The 18,717-nt window shown below is 45.3% G+C and overlaps 1 protein-coding gene across 3 annotated transcripts in view; it reads left to right on the forward strand.

The window, feature by feature from the left end:
* Positions 1 to 7,905, forward strand: part of CEP43 (centrosomal protein 43) — a 30,721-nt gene extending 22,816 nt beyond the window's left edge. For all 3 annotated transcript variants that reach the window (XM_019659505.1, XM_019659504.1, XM_019659506.1), the window contains 3 exons: positions 3,651 to 3,687; positions 4,198 to 4,288; positions 5,953 to 7,905. In XM_019659505.1, coding sequence (XP_019515050.1) covers positions 3,651 to 3,687; positions 4,198 to 4,288; positions 5,953 to 6,033 — 209 coding nt within the window. In that variant the 3' untranslated portion in view covers positions 6,034 to 7,905. The remainder of the gene's footprint in view (positions 1 to 3,650; positions 3,688 to 4,197; positions 4,289 to 5,952) is intronic.
* The last annotated feature ends 10,812 nt before the right edge of the window (positions 7,906 to 18,717 follow it).

Below are 18,717 nucleotides of genomic sequence, written 5' to 3' on the forward strand. Positions count from 1 at the left end.
GCCATGTGTCCCAGGCAGGCTGGGAAAGGGGCCGTGGCCCTGGCATCCTGTACCCTTGTCCTTGCAGGCGTCTGAGTGGGACAGCTCAGAGGAGCGCCCTTCCCACTTTGGGAGGAACATCGTAGAGAGGGGCATAGATTTAGGTGAAATCTCAGGTGCGGCACTAATTGTTTCGTCTGGTAGGTAGGTCAGCTGAGCTATTTCCTCATCCGTTAAGTGGGACGAATAGCATCTCTCCCAAGGGAGAGAGGGACTAAAATCTAAAGAGGCGCACACGTGCAGCGCAGTGCCGGGCAGGGCAGGTGGGTGCCTCACTCCCTGTGTTCCCTTGTGCCCCCTTGACAGCCATTCCCGCAGAACAGGTGGGTGTTCCCTGAGCGCCGGACTCTGTTCAGTGACGCGGACTCGCGGGAACTGCTGAGTTGGTGCTCGCTGGCAGGCAGCGCGGGGGGCTGCTCCCCCCTCTGTTCTTCCACAGCCCGATGTACAGTCAGTCGGCTCCAGCCTTGGCCCTGGTGGATAGCCACCTGCCTGTCAGCTCTGGGTTTTGTCTGTGTCTCCCCTTTGAAGGCTTCGCTCTCGCCAAGCCATCTAGCGTCCCTCTGACTGCTCTGTTCCCGGTCCAAGCCAGGGTGTCCCCTGCCTGTGCTTCAGGAGCTGCTGGAAGTTCTCCCTGGCGAGGGCGAGGGTTCTGTGGCCTCAGATGGGGCTGTGGGGTACGGAGGCCGTCTGATCTTCACCCCGCTTGCTGGTGGAGCCTGGGCAGGCCTGGGGCTGGCATTTCGCTGGTCACATGGGTGAGACTCGCCATTCCCAGGGTGGGTGTTTGGTCACTGAGCCAGACATTGGATTCAGGATAAATAAGACTTGATTCAGTTTTATTTAATGGTACTGCAGCAGTATTGTTTTCTGTGTATTTTTATTTTCATTGTAAACATACGATAATTATTCTCAGTATTGTAATACTATATAACTGTTAGTGGACCAGCCCAAGATAATACTGATGCTAGTGATTTGCCTGGCACTGTACCAAGACACTGTTTTATTTCAATTCTTGTCCTATGACGTAGGTTTCATTATTACCTCCACTTTTACAGATGAAGAACCTGGGTTAAGTTACTTGCCTAAGGTCACACTGCTGTTAGAATCCTGATATATCACAGACCCCCAAGCACTGTGCTTTACAGCCTAGACATTATTTAGTGGAAACTCACTAATTCCGGGTCCCAAAGAAACAATTTACATGTAAAGCTTTAGACACCGCTTGCTTTAGTTTGGTGGACAGATACTAGCGACAGGCACCTGTGTTCAGAGACAGGCACTTTGTAGGGTCCAAGCACAAATCGGCAAACTTTCTATAAAGGGCCGAACAGCGACCGTTGGGCTTTGTGGGCCACGTGTGGTCTCTATTGCATATCCTTTGTTTTTTTAATCCTTGAAAAATGTAAGGGCCATTCTTAGCTTGCAGGCTGTACAAAAACAGGTTGTTAGCTGGACGTCCTGTGGGCCACGCTTATATATACATATCTGGAGTCCACGGGTAGCCAGGGAGTCAGGATGTCAGGGCGTGTTCCCCCGTTTTTCGGTGACCGTTCAGTCTTTGCGTTGGCTGTGAGATGGAAGGTGAGCTCGCTGAGCTCTGAGTCTGCACTGCCGCCCGGCTGGCCTGCCATCTTGGCTGAGCTTTCACTTCAATTGTCTGCGTTGGAGTTCACACGGGGACACCGTGACTGGCCTTGGAGGCTCTCCCGGCTCTTGGAGTGGCTGCTGCTGTAGTTTGTCTTGACATTTGCACAGCAGCCACCTTTGTGGCTTGTTTGATCAGACGGTTTCCACCCCTGTTCGGTCCTGCGCTCGGCCTGACGGTTCTGCTTTCTTACGAGCATTGCACAGCCCTAACCTTTGAGGCCATGAGTCATCTTGGCTGCGGATGCAGATGGGCCATTTATTCGAGAGAGGAAGCTACCCGGAAACTTGTGCTCACTCGCTGCCTGTTGTCAGGGACTCCTGATTCATCGTCGCAGTGATTGGGCTGGAGCAGCAGCTGTGATTCCCGTGACCTTCGTTTTCTGCCCGTCCCCTCCTGTCCTGGACAGCCTGCCTCCCTCTGACCTACAGGACACTCGCCTCCCACCCTTAATGCCACCGTCTGGCCGGGCCTGGGCCTCACAGGGCGCTCCGCTCCGCTCCCTTCCCCTCCCCTCCCGGCTCCTCCTGCAGTGGTGGGCGTGTCTGTGGCAAGCAGAAGTCAGACCTGTTTACCTGTTCTCTGATCCCCCTGCCCCCCCCCCCCCCCATTAGGCTGAAGTCCTGACGACCTGCCAGGCCCTACGTGGCCGCTGCCAGCCAGCCGTTGTGCTCCCCTCTCCTCGTCTTTCCCCTACCCTGCCTCCAAATTCATGCTTCTGTGGTTATACTGGCTTCCTCACTTTTGCAAACCACCACCCTCCCCCAGCAGGGCCTTTGCACGTGTAGCTTCTAGGAACGCACGTCCCCAGGAACGTGTGTACGCTGCCTTCCCCAGGTTTCCAGTCAGCTGCCACCCCCGCGCGTCTGGTCTGTTCAGCTGCTGCTGCCCCTTCCTCCCCGCTGGAGTGCTGGCTGTCCCTCAGGTGTGCCACAGGCGCGTAAACCTTACACCAGCCGTCACTCTGATGGGGAGAGGAGGCTCAGCTTACCTGACTGCCCACCCTCGGCAGTGCCTGTGACGTCGGGATGGCCCGGTGTGACGTGGCTTTGAAGAACGTGGGCACCCGTCCCGGAGCGTCTCGGATAGCTCTTTATCGAGCTGCCTCTCCATGGTCTGCACTGTGCCGGTGACATGTGACCCCCGCGTGTCCTCCGCACGCCGGGGCTCTCACAGCCCCAGAGCCTTTGCTTTGAGGTTGGCAGCCCTGTGTGCTCCACTGTCCCTCAAAAGACCTGGCGGGGGTGATGGACGATGTGACAGTCCAAGGCGCCCGTGGCGCACTGTAGACGCATGCAGGGGCTCGTTCCTCGGCAGCCGCCCCCACCCTGTGACATCCCTTTAGTCAGTGCTTGCTGCTCGCTAGCACTTGGCACCCTGTGCTTGGGGTGGGTGTGCCCCCCCTTCGAGCTGAGGTCACGTACCTGCTGCCCACGCCCCGCGACCTCTTCAGAGCTGGGTCCAGGACTTGAGCCCAGCTCTGCCTGAGGGAAGGTGCCCTCGTGTACTGTGTCCTGCTCCTCACACCTCGTGGTTCGTTTCTAATTTTGAAACTGGATGGAGCCAAAGCCTCGCAGCTCAGAAAGCGAAGAGCCGGGGCGGCAGTAACTGGCTTTTGCTGGATCCTGTTCTGTCAATACGGGTTTTAATATCCGCTGACGCTATACATGGTAAACACACACCATGGTTCAGCTTTTGAGTACTTGGAGAAAAAGGCTAGATATTAACTGTATTTTGATAGGATATAACATTTTATTATTTCTTAGGTAGTTTATTTTGTCCTTTTCTTTCATACTATATATGGTAAAAACACTACGTCCAATCTTTGAGACTTCTCTTTTAATGATGCAATAAAATTTAGTAATGTAGTTTTTCTTTTTTGGAAGGAAGTGTATTTAGTTGTAGATAAATCGTGAGGTGTGTTTATCTAAATATAACGTATGTCTTTTTCCTAAACTTGTAGGGACTGGAGGTGATGACTACGTGGATGACTTTAATAGGTAAGAAAAGCAGTTGGGAACAAAGATAGAAATTAAACATCTGGACACAGGAAGTAGGACAAAGTGACATTGGTGATTATTTTAGTGTATTTGATTCTTTTGTTCATATTGATTGAAAGTGAGTATAAAAAGATGATGGTTAATCCAAAATTATGCATTGGACTGTGAACCATGGTTTTGATTGTACATTAGCGTGTGAATGGACCTCCAGCTGTGTTCAGGAAACTTGATAAGAATAGATAAGAAATGACTGAGGAAGTGACTCCAGTCAGTCAGAAGCAGCTGGGTCACATGTGTAGCTGCTCTCTCCTCCTCTCACCTGTCTGGTGCGAGTGGGCCTCATTCAGCTTAAAAAAGTGCCCTCTCGTTGTTTTTCTGATTCAGATGACATTTCTTAACATTTTGTTTCACATTAAAATAAATATTTGAAAGGTTGAAGAATGGTAGTTACTCTTGAAGTGTTTGTATTTAGAGTTCTTGTTTTTTCCTTTTCCCCTGAAATTGCACCAGCCACCGCTCAGAAAAGAGTGAGTTAAGTATTGGTGAAGAGATCGAGGAAGACCTCTCCGTGGAGCTAGACGACGCCAATTCCAGTGACAAAGTACGGTGGTGTGCATTTCCCATGGAGTGCTGTCCTGATTTACTGTAAAGCTTCAGGAATTTACACAAATTAGGAAAAACATAGTTGAAAATTGTGAAAAGTTTAGGACAGAGTTACTTGATCCCAGTCTGAAAAGAATGCCTTTACTGAATAATGTAGATTGTTTTCGGTTGTCACTCACTTAGGCTGCTGGTCAGGTGCTTCTGAAATGTGTGTGCATTGTCACCGGGCCACCCCTGCGATGGCTTCAGGTGGGCCACGTGGGTTAGGACTGCAGTAGTGTAGACAGTCTTTATAGGCGAGAGGTCTTTCACAGAAAAGCCGGCGTCAGAAACCGGCGCGTGTGTGAGTCCTATGCGTGCGGGGGTGCGGCTGAGTCTGAACACGGTGGTGAGCTCTGGGCGGCAGGTCGGGCATGAGACACCCAAGAGACAAGGCGGCAGAAATGGAGCCAGTGTAAAATTAGGAGTTCGTACTGGAGATCCGAGGGGACTTTTTTGTTAGGCGGAGAGCAGGAAGGACTTTTTTATTTATTTTTATTTTTTATTGGGGATTTGGGGGAAGGGGAACAGACAAGTTGCTGTCCTTTTGTTCTTCAGTCTAGTTGTGGAGGACGTTGCCTCACTGGCCCAAGTTGGCACCATCATTGCGCTCTTCCCGGGCGAGGCAGATCAGTCACTGGCTTCTGGACAGCCGCTCACGGCGGCTTGAGGGCCGCTCACGCTGGCTGCTGGTTACACACGGTAGCCCATGGCAACCCACTGCAGCAGGGGCTGCAGCCTATGCCGTTGCCAGCGACTCACGGCAGCCCAGCTCCAGGTTGAGCTGTTGTTCAGCATCTTAGCTGTAGAGGGCAGTGTCACTGGCCCTCATATGTGGGATCTGAACCGGGGCCCTCTGGTGTTCCAAGCCAGCTCTTAACCATCGGGCCACTCGGCCGGCCCAGGAAGTACTTTTGAGATGTGTGTTAGATGTGAGGTGTGTGAGGTTGCATATCGGTGCGCAACAGAGTGCTGGACCTGCCTCAGGTGAGCCTGCCTCTCAGGTTGGGGCTGCTGCAGCCTGGAGATGAGAGCCGCTTTCCAGGTTGAGGACCATTCTCTAGGTGCAGTGCCTGTCAAGTGACGATCACGTGGGCCCAAGGCCTCTGACAGAGGCAGCATTTTATAATGAAAACAGCACAGTGCGGGCCAGTTCTTGCTCTTTATGTAAGTTTTCTTCGGCAAGCTTTTAACCTTTGGCCCTCAGTTTCTATCCTCATGACATGGAAGTTCTAATGCCTCTGCCTCATGGGACTGTTTGCAAGTTAAGTGATAATATGTAGCGTGCCTTCTCTAATTCCTGACGTGCAGGCTTACACTTTCCTGCTGTTGCCTTTTCACGTCATGTTACCCTTAAGAGGCCTAAAAGTGTTGCTTTAAAGTCACCAAAACAACTACAGAAGGAGTATTTTAACAATTTTCTTGTTGATGTCAAGTTTACCTGTTAGCCTTTTGGTCTTATCGCAAATTTCAAAACAGGAAGAAGAAAGTGAGGCAAAGGGCTTCTGAGTACGCAGCAGTTTGTAGAGTATAAGATAATATTCACAGCACAGCAGTATATTTTAAGACTTACTTCCGACCCTGCTTGCCTCTGACGCTAATCTTTCCATTTGAACACCAAAGCTTGACGACGTGACGCAGGACCTGACCGCATCCCAGCTCAGTGAAATCGCGGACTACCTGGAAGACGTGGTGCCCGCATGAAGGGACGAGGGAGGAAGGACTCTGACCCCCAGACGACAAAGGACTCCACCCAGCTCCTTTTTTTTTTAACAGACAATCACTGCTGGAAATGTCTGCTCCCTATTGGTGCCTTGTGTTCAAAAAGACTGCAGATATTTTTAAAAATTAACTTTTCATTATACTAAACAAAACACTTCCTATTTGAGCCCATGTGTGGAAGACTTGCTATTCTTAATTTGGTCACCTACACATTTCTCTGCGGAAATTGGTTACGCTCAAATTCATGACTAGGAGCGAGCCCACGAAAATCCCAGGATTAAAAGCATCATGAAAGGTGTCAATAAAGCTGTCGGTCCCCACAGCTGTGCGTGCGGCTTCAGCCGTCTGCAGCCAGCGTGTCTGATGTCCCGTGGTTCTGCAGGCAGCTGGCACGATGGCTGGTGGCACCAAAGCCTGGCACTAGGTTAAGTGTGATGTGGCAGCTTTATTTTGTATTTCCTTCCATTTGGAAGGTTTGTTAGACCATTAAGGTTCTATTAAAATTCTCCTGTGTGTGCTGCCTAGCTTTGCTCATTTTTAAAGAAATCTAGAGGTGGTTATGACTTTTAATGAACGCACTTGTCGCTGGCAGCATCTGCGGTTGCTGCCTTGTGTCAGTGTGAGGTGCTTTAGTCCCAGGTCATCGTTGTCGTCATTGTCATTGTGGCTCTGATTTATTATTCGTAGATGCCTAGAAACATTAAATACCAAAATGCATCTGAAACCAATAAGCAGTGCTTTTCTTTCAGACCTATGAGTTGATTATATTAACATCCAGATTGGACTGTGACAGTAGTCATGGCCTAAGACCATCTCTGGGTTGACAAGCTGTCTGCACTGTACGCAGTTTACTTGTAACCCTTTAAAAACGGCGTCAGCAGGAGCGTTTGAGGCTGCCTCGTTTACACTGTCTGTCGTGCTATTTATTTATGGAGGTTACTGCTGTTTGTGGCGCTGAAGGACTGAAAAGAGCAGTCGGCAGGGAGCATGCAGATAGACATAAGTAAAGCTGTGATTGTGTGTGAAGTTTTGTACTTTTTATTTCAATTACATTATGGCTTTTTATGAAAAGTCACCTTTATTAATAAAAGGAGCAAATTAGACCTAATTCATTGATCTCAGTAGGTGAGCAGACTTGATGGTTTGTGTATTGCCAGTTTTCATTTGTATTAGCCTCACCATTACAGAAGTGTTTGCTGGGCCGTGCTGTGTAAAGGGAAGTGAGAATGGGCGGGTCGAGGTTATATAACATTAGAATCTGAATCTAGAAAATGTAAGTGAAACTGAGCCATAAACACCAAGAGGAAGCAGAGCAAACGGGCCACGGACCTGCCCTGCCTGTGGGCCGTGAAGCCAGCCTCGTCTGCGCTCTCTGCATTTCGCGTGTGTGAACAGCGCTGTGTGAAGATGCAATCTGTTGCTAGCAGCCCTCCAGTGTGCTTGTTACAAAGTGCATGTCCTTGGATGTCACCTCTGTCCAGCCACTTTCTGTAAAACATTATAGTTCTGTTCTGGCCCTCTGGAATCTGTGTCAAATGTGTGATTTATTTTTTATATTATTGATAGGAGCTAGATTTCAATGAAATGATTTGAAAGTATAATTGGAGGTGGCTTTTTAAATTTGTGCAAAACTTTTGTACAGTAGCACCTAAAATTTGACCTTTTCCTTTTACCCAGAGAACCTGACCTTTTGATAATATCTGGAAGGATGGGGAGAAAAATGCCCAATCTGAAACTTCCTTTGTAATCTGTGCTGCATACATCTGATGGAATAATTTCAAATAACGTACAATTCAGCTGCAAAAATGTCTTATTTACATATGTGTTCCTCAATACGATAGATTTTGAGTGTGATTAGTGTTTTCATTGTGTTAAGAAATGCACAAAACAGTATGGAGGTTCCTCAAAAAATTACAAGTAGAGCTACCATATGACTCAGCCATTCCACTTGTGGGTATTTTCTGAAGTAACCAAAAACAATAATTAGAAAAGATACCTGTACCCCTGTGTTCATTGCAGAGTTATTTACAATAGCCAAGATATAGAAGCAACTTAAGTGTCCACCCATAGAGAATGGATAAAGAAGAGGTGGTACATTCAATGGAGCATTACTTTGTCATAAAAAGAAGAATGAAATGTTATCATTTGTGACACCATGGATGGACCTAGCGGGTATTATGCTGAGTGAGATAAGTCAGACGGAGAAAGACAAACACCACACGATCTCGCTGATATGTGGACTCTAACGAGCAGAATAAACAAAACAGAAATAGGCTCATAGATACAGAGAACAGATGGTCTCCATACGGGAGGGTGCTGTGGGCAACGTAAAAAGGAAAGGAATTAAGAAGTACCAGTTGGTCATTACAGAACAGTCACAGAGATGTGAAGTACAGCACAGGGAATATAGTCAGTGGTGTGGTGATAACTACAGTGCCAGGTGGGTGCTAGACTAGTCAGGGGGGTCACTGCATAAGTTATATAAATGTCTGACCACTATGCTGTACACCTGATGCTAATATAAAATACTCTTGAATGTCAACCGTAATTTAAAAAAATGTAGAGAAAAAGTTTTTAAAAATTAAAAAATACATACTGAAACGGTAACCCATAAAATACATTTTTATGGTAAAACCTGTATTTTATAGTGGAGTTTTTCAAATTCTAGGTCTCACTTTATTGGTAGTAACTAATAGTGAGGAAGATGCCCCGCCACTGTACCCAGGCGTCTGGTCCCTGTTCCGGCCCGTCCCACCCTGCCCAGCACAGCACAGCGCCCGCCTGTCACGCCTCGTCTGGCCTCCCGTCCCCGCACCTGTGCCAGGCCGGCTTGTCGCCGCCTCGTCCTCGGAGCCGCCCCAGCCTGCCCCTCTGTCGCGTTCCTCCCTGCGTCTTACTCCCCTCGCCAGTCGGAAACGGGTCTGTCTTGCCCACGAGCCGCATTAGAGCAGGGGCGTTTTCAACCGCTGTCCTCGGCGCCTGCAACAGCATTCGGCCACAGCGTGTGCTCAGTAAGGCGCTCGGGTGCACACGGACCCTGGAAGCCTTGACGGGGGGCCTGGGACATGTCGTTTCTGGGCGACAGTTGTCCTTAGCTTTCCTCAGGAGAGGAGTGGGCTCACTTCAGTAAAGGCTGTCATAATGGACAGCAGGCCCCTGGTTGCCCCTTCTCCCACCACGGCGAGGTGGGACCTTGCTCTGGAAGGAAGCAGCTCGGGCCTCGGAGCAGCTGACTGACCCCTCGGGACGAGGAGGGGCCGCGCTGTCGGGACAGAGCCACCCGCCGAGCCAAGTTGGGTGTCTGGCTGGCTAGGATCACACCGAGCCCCCCGGGCCCTCTGGATATGGTCGACACTGCTGGCTTCCAGTCTAGGAAAGGGCATGTTTTGGGAAACTGCAGAGGAAATGGGGGCAGCTCCGCTCATGAGCCGTTCAGAGGAACAAACAAGTTTACCTCGGACGAAACGATTCAGAGAACAAAGTAAGTAAAGAATGAAAACATCACATGACACACGGTTGGAGATAACTTGTACCTAAGAGAGACTGCAATGAAAAAGGTGTGATCAAAACGATATTTATTAAAAAGCAGTGGGCTAAGTCATCCTGTAGAGGGGCTGAGTGATGGGGCCACTGAAAGAAAGAATTAGTAACCTCAAAGGTGAACTCTGCATGTTGAGCAAAAAGACTGAGGTGGCAGCAGAAGGACCCCGAGACAAGGACAGAGGACCAGCTAGGGACAGCAGCCTGGCCAAGGCCAGGATGGGTGCCATGGGTGAACACAGCAGGCAGACATTGGGTGCTGAGCCAGACGGAGACCACGGCGCACGGTGACAAGTCCTCGTGACACTGGCGATTCTTAGTGTAACAGACTCTTCCAAGGGGACTTCACAAACGAGCGAGAATGGAACGCCTGGCACTGGATGTCAAGGTCACGCCAAGGACCAACTCAGGAGGCAAAACGATCCTGAACAGACGCTCCACCTGGTGAAGAGGAGCCTTCCTGCCGGGAGGCAACAAGCCAGCAGTGAGGACCCGCGGGACAGCCCCACAGGGACGCGCGCACCGCTGTCCCCGCCTGGCCTGCCGGTGGCACAGCTGCTAAGTCGTGTGAGGCCCGGCGCTTCCCCAGGAACCAGAAAGGAGAGGGCGGCGGACGCCACGGGCCTGGCTCTGCAGGTGGATTGGCAGGAACAGAGCCAGGTGGAGGCCTGGGGCGGTGCCGACGGTGGCATCTGCAACGGTCATTTCTCATATTTTAACTTGAGTTTGTTGTGGCAATTTATACACTCCTCAGATTTGATGAAATTTTTCCCATAAATGTTTAGTTTCAAACACTTGTTAGTTGCCAAAAAAGCCAATTTTGGCAAGTTTCCCGACTGTTGGATAGAACCCTAAATCTTTCTGTTAAATCATTTCTAGTTTGTGAAACCAAATGGCAGCTGTTCTGAAATGGAAAGTCGTGATGAGGTTCCCTGTTCAGGTAGAGAAGGCTCTCCGTCCATGTGGTGTGCGGTTTTGATCTGACCTGACTCGTTTTAAATTTGGGGAGACAGGGTGGGACCCCACATCAACCACACTGGATCTGGTGTCGGCCCTGAGGCCACATGCCCGGGACACGCCTTCCTGCCCCACCTCCACCTGACAGCTCTTTTCTTTCTGTTTCAAGGCCCAGGTCACAGAGCAAATGCTCTCTGTTCCCTCCATGTGCCAGGCACTTGTCACCGTTCCCTTTTACTCCCTGCACACCCTGTCACAGGCGAAGTGGCACCAAATTTCCTACAAATGTTTAGGGTGCTGTGAGCGAGGCGCTGTGCCAGGTGCCAGGTGTGCCCACAGGTAGTGACGGGGTCCTGGGAACACGTGCTGAGGGCTGCAGTGGGGGTGGCGCCTTGAAGAAACCTCACAGAAGGAAGGACAGACTCGGACCCTGTGTCACACAGTGCTACCGGAAGCACGATGTCTGGGATGGCCTTAGCATGTTGGCTCCCCGGCAAACATGGCTGATGGGGTCTGCCAATGACTGGTGGTGTCACAGGCAGTGAGCAGAGAGCCACTCTGACAGGGAAGGCTGTCACCGAGCATGCAGTGGGCGAGGGAGACGCAGGCGGCCAGGGCCAGGCGCACGTTTGGAACCACTGCCTGGATTAGAAGCCCAAGTGCCGCGGTCTCCGCCTGCCCCGTGAGAGGGAGCGCAGACCCTCTGGCCTCACGCAGGTCACACCTGTGTTGCGGTGGCATTGTCCCTGGCAGACGGGAAGCACTGACCAGTGTTAGTGATTCTTCCCGAGAAGCTAAGTCACAGGGCTTAGTGTTCCGAGGACATTGAGGGAAGGAGAAGAGCGAGTACCCTGGGTGATGGCTCGCTTTCTGATGAATTTCTGTTCCGCCTCTAAGGCCCGGTTCCCATGTCACTTCCCCTAAAGTCTCACCCTCCCCCCAGCCACTTCCCACCTAACTGTCGCCATGATCTGGCTTCTCTCACATCTCTGCCGATGGCATCAGAACCTGCATTGCCAGTCGTGAGTCTTAAAGGGGATGGGGCATATTAACGAGATGAAAACCAACACGGAAAAATCAGGGTACGTCGTAAGAGTTCACATTGAATTTGATCCTGACACCCCAGAATGCACTGGAATTCTGTTCCCAAGAGAATTACAGGATTGACGAGTAGCCCCTCTTGGTGACACTGCAGACTCCGACAAGGGATGTAATGCGAGCTTCGCCTCATGGGACAAGCACCTTCACTCAGTCCTGCTGCTAGGGACCCGAGGGACAGCGCCAAGCGACAGACGTCAGAAGCTATCCTGATGTCAAAAGCTTACTGTCAAAACACACATTTCAGATTATGCCAAAAATAGTAATTCGTGAGTTAAATTTTGAATAGAAATAATGAATACACTATACACTCTTGTATTATTTGATAAGCCAATTAATGAATGCAGCATGTAAACACATTGTAAAAATACTTAAATTTATTACTGATTGGACACAATACCGATAAAGATAAAGCTATAATATGCCACTCTGATAAGGGCATTAATGAAAAACTGGTGAATATCATTAAAAGAGCATTTATATTACAGATAGTTACCAGTTACTGAAAGAAAATTTAAAATACATATAGATGAAAAAAGAACTTGAAAAAAGTTTCCATAATTTGACAATGCTAAAACTTACATGACATTTCCAAAAAGTGAATTGTAAGGTTCGATGACACTTTTCAAATATATCAATAATTGAGAAACCATTTTGATAATCATTCTAGAGTAAAATTATTGTTTATCTCCATAGAAAGATATTTTTAAAGGTTATTCTAAAATGAAGAGCTGATATTTAAAAAGTACCATTACAGCAATGTAGGGAAAATGTATTTTAAAGATATGTCAGGAAGTTAATGAAAGTATGATTATTTTAGTATATTTTGTGATGTTTGTGGTATTTGTCAGCTTTTTAAAATTTATAATTTGTTGGGACTCTGTTTCTTAATCCAAGTACTTATATTTATAGTTCATTTTTGTGTCCCTTTTCTAAAAGAAGGTAATCCCAAATGTTACAGTTTCATGCCTACAAAACAAACCCTGCCCTAGTCCATAGGCCAGGGGTCTACTGGAAAAAACAGTGCCGCTGGAAAAAGTCTAATTCTGTTACAGAGTCGCATTAGTTATGGAAAATATGCAGTAGCCTGAAATTTGAGCAGAGTTTGTACATCAAATAACCTTGAGAAATACTGAAAGTTTCTTGCCTGAAACTCAGATCTGAGAGCCTCTGATGGACGGGTCTACCCCTTACGTGACCACGCGCTTCCTCCCTCATCCTCGCCCCATTTTGCAGAGAGGAGTGTGTGAAGTTGCTGAGTTGCAACCTGAGCCTTTTCTGACCAGATGAGCAGAGCGCAGGAGAAGGACTCCGGCCACGAGCAGGACACGGAGTTCGTTGGAGAACCTGGGGGCACCTCTCACTTCTCACAGGTCTGATACTGATTTGCATGAGTTTGGTTGGAATCTGTAGAGTGACCTAGACTTGATTCTGATCGTGACAAGGTCAGGCACGGACATGGCCTTGTAAGTTTTCAATCTTCGTGTTGTCCTGAAAGTAGACAAGGGATTCCTAGGATGGGGCCAGATTATGCCTCAGAGCAATAACCGTATTTGTCTCCTTGATGCTAATTTTTCCTCCTTCTGTGGCGATGTGGTGAGGGGCGGTCAGCACCCTCTTACCCATTCTGGGTTCTGAATGTAGGGGGGAAGCTGGGGGCTTATAGGCACACTGTTCCTCTCCCCTCTTGAGAGAGGGAGAGAAACTTCCCACAGTAACTGGATGCTCCTCAGGAAGAGAGGGGGGCTCTGGGCCTCCTCCTTGGGGGGTAACTAAATGTCTCCGAGTGTCTCCGTGGCTCCTGGGCCTCAAACCCTCTTGCAGTGAAAGCGCAGACCACGGGAAAGATGACCCTCTTACTATCTCTTCAGTAACTTCTGAGGCCTGTCCTTTGTCCTGGGTCGCAGTACAGTTTGTTCAGAAACCCCTAACCGTGTAGAAATAGAAAAAGACTTCTCTGCAGCCTGCAGCCCACACCCGGCTAGCCACGGGGCGGTACTCACCAAAGAACCAGCCGGCGAGCCGGGAGCTGGAACCACCGAGACAAACTTCGGGGCCAGAGAAAGGCCGGCTGAGCATCGCAGGGTGGGACATGCTGTAACGTACGTCATGTCACCTTCCAGTAATTATGTTAACAGCTTTATTGCGATGTCGCTCACACACTGTAGAAATCACCCAGGTAAGTGTATGCTTCAGTATTTTTAGTACATTCAAAGCATTGTGCTGCGATCACTACCACCAATTCTGAAACATTTTCGTCAGTCCCGAAAGAACCTCGGACCCATTAGCAGTCACTCCCCATTTTCCGCCACCCCTCCCACCTCCACCCAAGACAACCCCTTCCTGTCTCTGCAGAGCTGCCTCTTCTGGACATTTCTTGTAAGTGGAATTATACAACCTGGTATAATATATTGTCTTTCGAGGCTGGCTTCTTTCACTTAACATGATGTTTTCCGGGTTCATCCATATTTTAGCATCTTTTCACTTTCATTTTTTTATTGTCACATGATGGCTCTGTGACAAGATCCACTGTGTGGATCTGCATATTTAATATAGCCATTCATAAGCTGGTGGACTCGTGTTGTTTCCACGTTTTACTCCCACATTATGAGTGATACTGCTAAGAGCGTCCACAAGTTTTTGTGTGGACATGTGCTGTTTTCATAGGTGCACACATAGAAGTGGAATTTGTGGGTCATACGAAAACTGTTTAGTATTTTGAGGAAGTTCTACAGTGAGTTCCAAAGCAGCGGTGCCATTTGCACCCCACCAGTGGTGCATGAACCCCCCATTTCTGCACGTCCCCACCAGCATGCCTATCTATTCAAACAGCCATTTGGGCTGGTGTCAACGGTGTCTCAGTGTAGTCTGAGTTTGCATGTGGAGCCTGTTTTCTGTGCCCTTGAGAAGGGTGTGTGTTCTGCTCTTGTTAGGAGTGTGCTTTACACACCTTTTAGGTCCAGTTGACTTGTGTTGTTCAAGTTTTCTCTTTCCTCACGATCTTGTTCTTAGTTGTTCTATCCGTTATTGAAAATCGGGTATTGAAATCTCTATTATTGTGGAATTATCGATTTCTTCCTTTAATTCTGTCATTTTTTTGCTGTAACAGTCAGTTTCAAAATCTCAGTGACCTACATACTAGAACTTTCTCACAGAATAATCCAGCCATCGAATCAGCCCTCAGGAGGGGGGGGGCAGTCTTTTCCACAAGCTCCTTATGGACCCAGACTCCTCCCTGTTGCCCCCCATTCTCTGTGGCCTTTGTAGGGTGACTTCAAAGGCCACAAACGAGGTACTGGCTGGAAAACAGTAGCATTTGGGTGTAAATGTCATGTCTCTCCTTCCTGCTCTGCAGTAAGAACGGAGACAATTGACATTGAGGAGGGTGATCCTGAGTTAAGGAAAGATCCTAAATTATTTTTAAAAGTTGAACGTTCATTAAGATGATCAATTAATTTGCATTTTAAACGTGTTTTCAATGTTCAAGTTTTCAAATCTTTAATTTACAGAGAAAACTCAGTTAATTAGAGCACCCCATCTCTGAGTCATCTCATGAACCAGGGTTTTACCTTATTCAATTGTGGCTGAAAAAAGACCTATGGACAAGGACAGTACAGTCACTATTACATAATAGAACACGCGTTCAGCATACACATTATATCTAAAACCACAGAGGCCAAACCACAGTGGAAAATTCAGCTACTCTGGAGAGAAATAGCAAGATAATCTTCTGCAAAGTTTCCTATTTTGATATGCATTCTAAGGTGGCCTATATTTCTAATGCTTCATAAAGCCCACGCAATTAAGGAGGAGTTAGTTTCTATGCAGAAAGTGTATATATAAACTTTATATTATGATGGTTTAAATTGGGAACAGATGGTATATTAAACAGTGCTTATAATGCTATGATTTGTGGAAAAGAATCATTTATCCATTTTTTCCTTCCTTCCTTCCTTCTACTTTTAATACTATGAGGTATCTACACTGTGCCAGGTATTGTACAAAAATAAATCCTTTCTGTTAACTTATTTTCTTGATATTTGCTTTATTCTTAAGGTGATGGATAGAAATAAATTCTAGTAGAATGTTTCTTATTAGAGGGATTCAATCAAATGCAAATTTTACTGGAAGGGAAATAATAAAAGTCAGGGTGGTGAGGGATGGCATAACCATCACTGAAAAGATTACATTTTCTTGCCCCTTTTCCTGTACCATTAAGACTAGTTCTTGTTGACCAAAAATGATAGCCATGCTAAGAACCTTAGCAGGACATTTTTTGTTGTTTAAAAAAATAATGTACTCTTAATACGTAATCCTGGTGAAAGAGATCTACTAGAAAGTCAATAGCAAAACAAAGATGACAGAGGAATGAATCAGTGAACTGTAAGACTGATCAGCAAAACTGTATAATTTGAACAACAGAGAAAAAAGAAAATGAACAGTCAGGGAACTTTGGGATATTATCAAAAAAGACCAACATTTGTGTCATTAGAATACCAGAAAGAGATGAAAAACATTGTACAAAAAAAATATTTGAAAACAATAATGGCTAAAAATTTTCCAAATCTAGAAAAACATAGAAGCCTATAGATTAAAGAACCTCAGCAACGTCGAAACAGAATAAACCCAAAGAAATCCATCTCTAGACAATCATAATCAAACTTCTGAAAACTATAAACAAAAAAGTCTTGAGACCAGTCAGCGTAAAACAGCACATTACTTATGGAGGAGCAAAGATTCGTATGAATGCAGATTTCTCATTAGAAACCACGAATGAAACAAGGCCGTGTTGAAATAAAAGAACTGTCAGCTGAGCAGTCTCTATCCAGTGACAATGTTCTTCAAGAATAAAGGCGCAATAAAGATGTTTTCAAATGAAAGAAAACAGAAAACCCATTGGTAGGAGATCTGCCCTAAAAGAACCTCTAAAGGAATTTTATCAGATAAAAGAGGTGCTACCAGAGGGAAACATGAAATATCAGGAATAAAGAGAAACATCAGAAATGGTAATTATATAAATAAATATCATAGAGTAATCTTCTCTTGAGCTTTTAAAATGTTTTTGATAATTAAAAACATAAAACACAGCATTGCCTATTGGGGTTTTCAGTGTATGTAATGTATATTGATGCAATACATAATAATATAAAGGCAAGGAAAAAAGTAAAGGGACCCACATGGTGATTCAGTCTCTCGATTCAACTTGAAGTGATAAAATATTGATTCTAAGTAGACTGTGAAAGTTAATTACGTATACTGAAACCCCTCTAGTTACCACTAAAACAATTATACAAAGAGATATAGTAAAAGATAAATAGCAATAGAGTACCATAATATGTTTAAATAATCCAAAAGAAAGCAGGAATGAAGAAACAGATAAATGAAAAACAGGCAAAAACAAAACAAGTAATAAAACGATAATTATATTGAATAAATAAAGCAATTATATTGAATGAAATGGTCTAAACACCAATTAAGACAGACATTGTCAGAATAGATTTAGAGATAGAACTCTGTGCTGTCTATAAGAAACTCACTTTAGTCAGAATGATATAAATAAGTTAAAAGTAAAAGGATGGAATGTATCTTTTTATTATAGAGCAAAAACTGACAGAAATGAAGTGAGAAATAAATTCAACAATAATCATTGGAAACTTCACCATCTTCCAATCATTGATAAAACAACTAGAGAGAAGATCAACAAGCAAATGGAAGACTTTGAACAATACTATAAACCCACTAAACCTAACAGACATCTGTAGAACAATGCACCCAACAACAGACTGTACATTCCTCTCAAGTGCACACGGAACATCCTCCAGGATAAACCATATGCTAGGCCAAAAGCAACCTTTAATAAATTTAGAAGTCTAGAAATAATGTAAAGTATGTTCTCCAGCCATTTTGAAATTAGAAGTCAATAGCAGGGAAAAAATACGGGAAATCACAAATATGTGGAAATTAAAAAACAAAGTACTAAGTAACCAATAGGTCAAAGACGATCTGAAAAGGGAGATTAGAAAATACTTTGAGATGGGTGAAAATGAAGACACAACATACCAAACCTTATGGGGTGCAGCTAAAGCAGGGCTTAGAGGAAAATTTATTGCTATAAATTACTATATTAAGAAAGAAAAAAGATCTCAAGGTAATAACACTTCCACTTTAGGACACTGGAAAAAGGAGAGAAAACTAAACCTGAAGTTCAGAAGGAAGGAAATGATAAAGATTAGAGTGGAAATTAATGAAACAGAGAATAGAAAAACAGTAGATAAAAATCACAAACCCAAAACTAGTTCTATGATAATTATCAACAAAATTGACAAACCTTTAGCTTGATTGACTATGAATAAAAGAGAAGATTAAAATTACTAGAATCAGAAGGTTAAACATTAATTCTGAATTTATAGAAATAAAAAAGATTGTAAAATAGAGTTATTAACAATTGTATGCCAACAAATTAGATAACTTGGATGAAATGGGAAAATTCCTAGAAAAACATAAACTACCATAACCCACTCAAGAAGAAACAGAAAATCTGAATAGACCTATAGCAAATGAAGAGATTGAATTATTCGTCAAAAAAACTACCCACAAAGAAAAGCCCAGTCCCAGATTGCTTCACCATTGAATTCTAAAAATTAAATATATATATTTTAATATATATAAACTATATAGACTAATATATATATATATATATATATATATATATATATTAGTCTCAAGAAATGTTAGAAAATATTTTGAACTAAATAAAAATACAATATATTAAAACGTATGGATGCTTAGAAAGAAGCCATATAAGCAGTGTAGTGTTTATTCAGGGCTTATATTACAAAAGAAAGGAATCAAATCAATCTAAGCTTCCACCTTAAGAAACTATAAAAAATAAAATAAATGCAAAGATGATAAAAGTTAAATGAAATTGAAAACAGAAAAACAATAGAGAGAATCACTAAAACCCAAAGCTTGTTCTTTGAAAAAAATGTACAATTCATTAAGCTCTAATAGGGAAAAAGAAGACACAAATTGCTAGTATAATAATAAATAAAATAAATATGCTGCACCAAC

Source organism: Hipposideros armiger, unplaced genomic scaffold (assembly GCF_001890085.2).
Source record: "Hipposideros armiger isolate ML-2016 unplaced genomic scaffold, ASM189008v1 scaffold_299, whole genome shotgun sequence".
Lineage (NCBI taxonomy): Eukaryota > Metazoa > Chordata > Mammalia > Chiroptera > Hipposideridae > Hipposideros > Hipposideros armiger.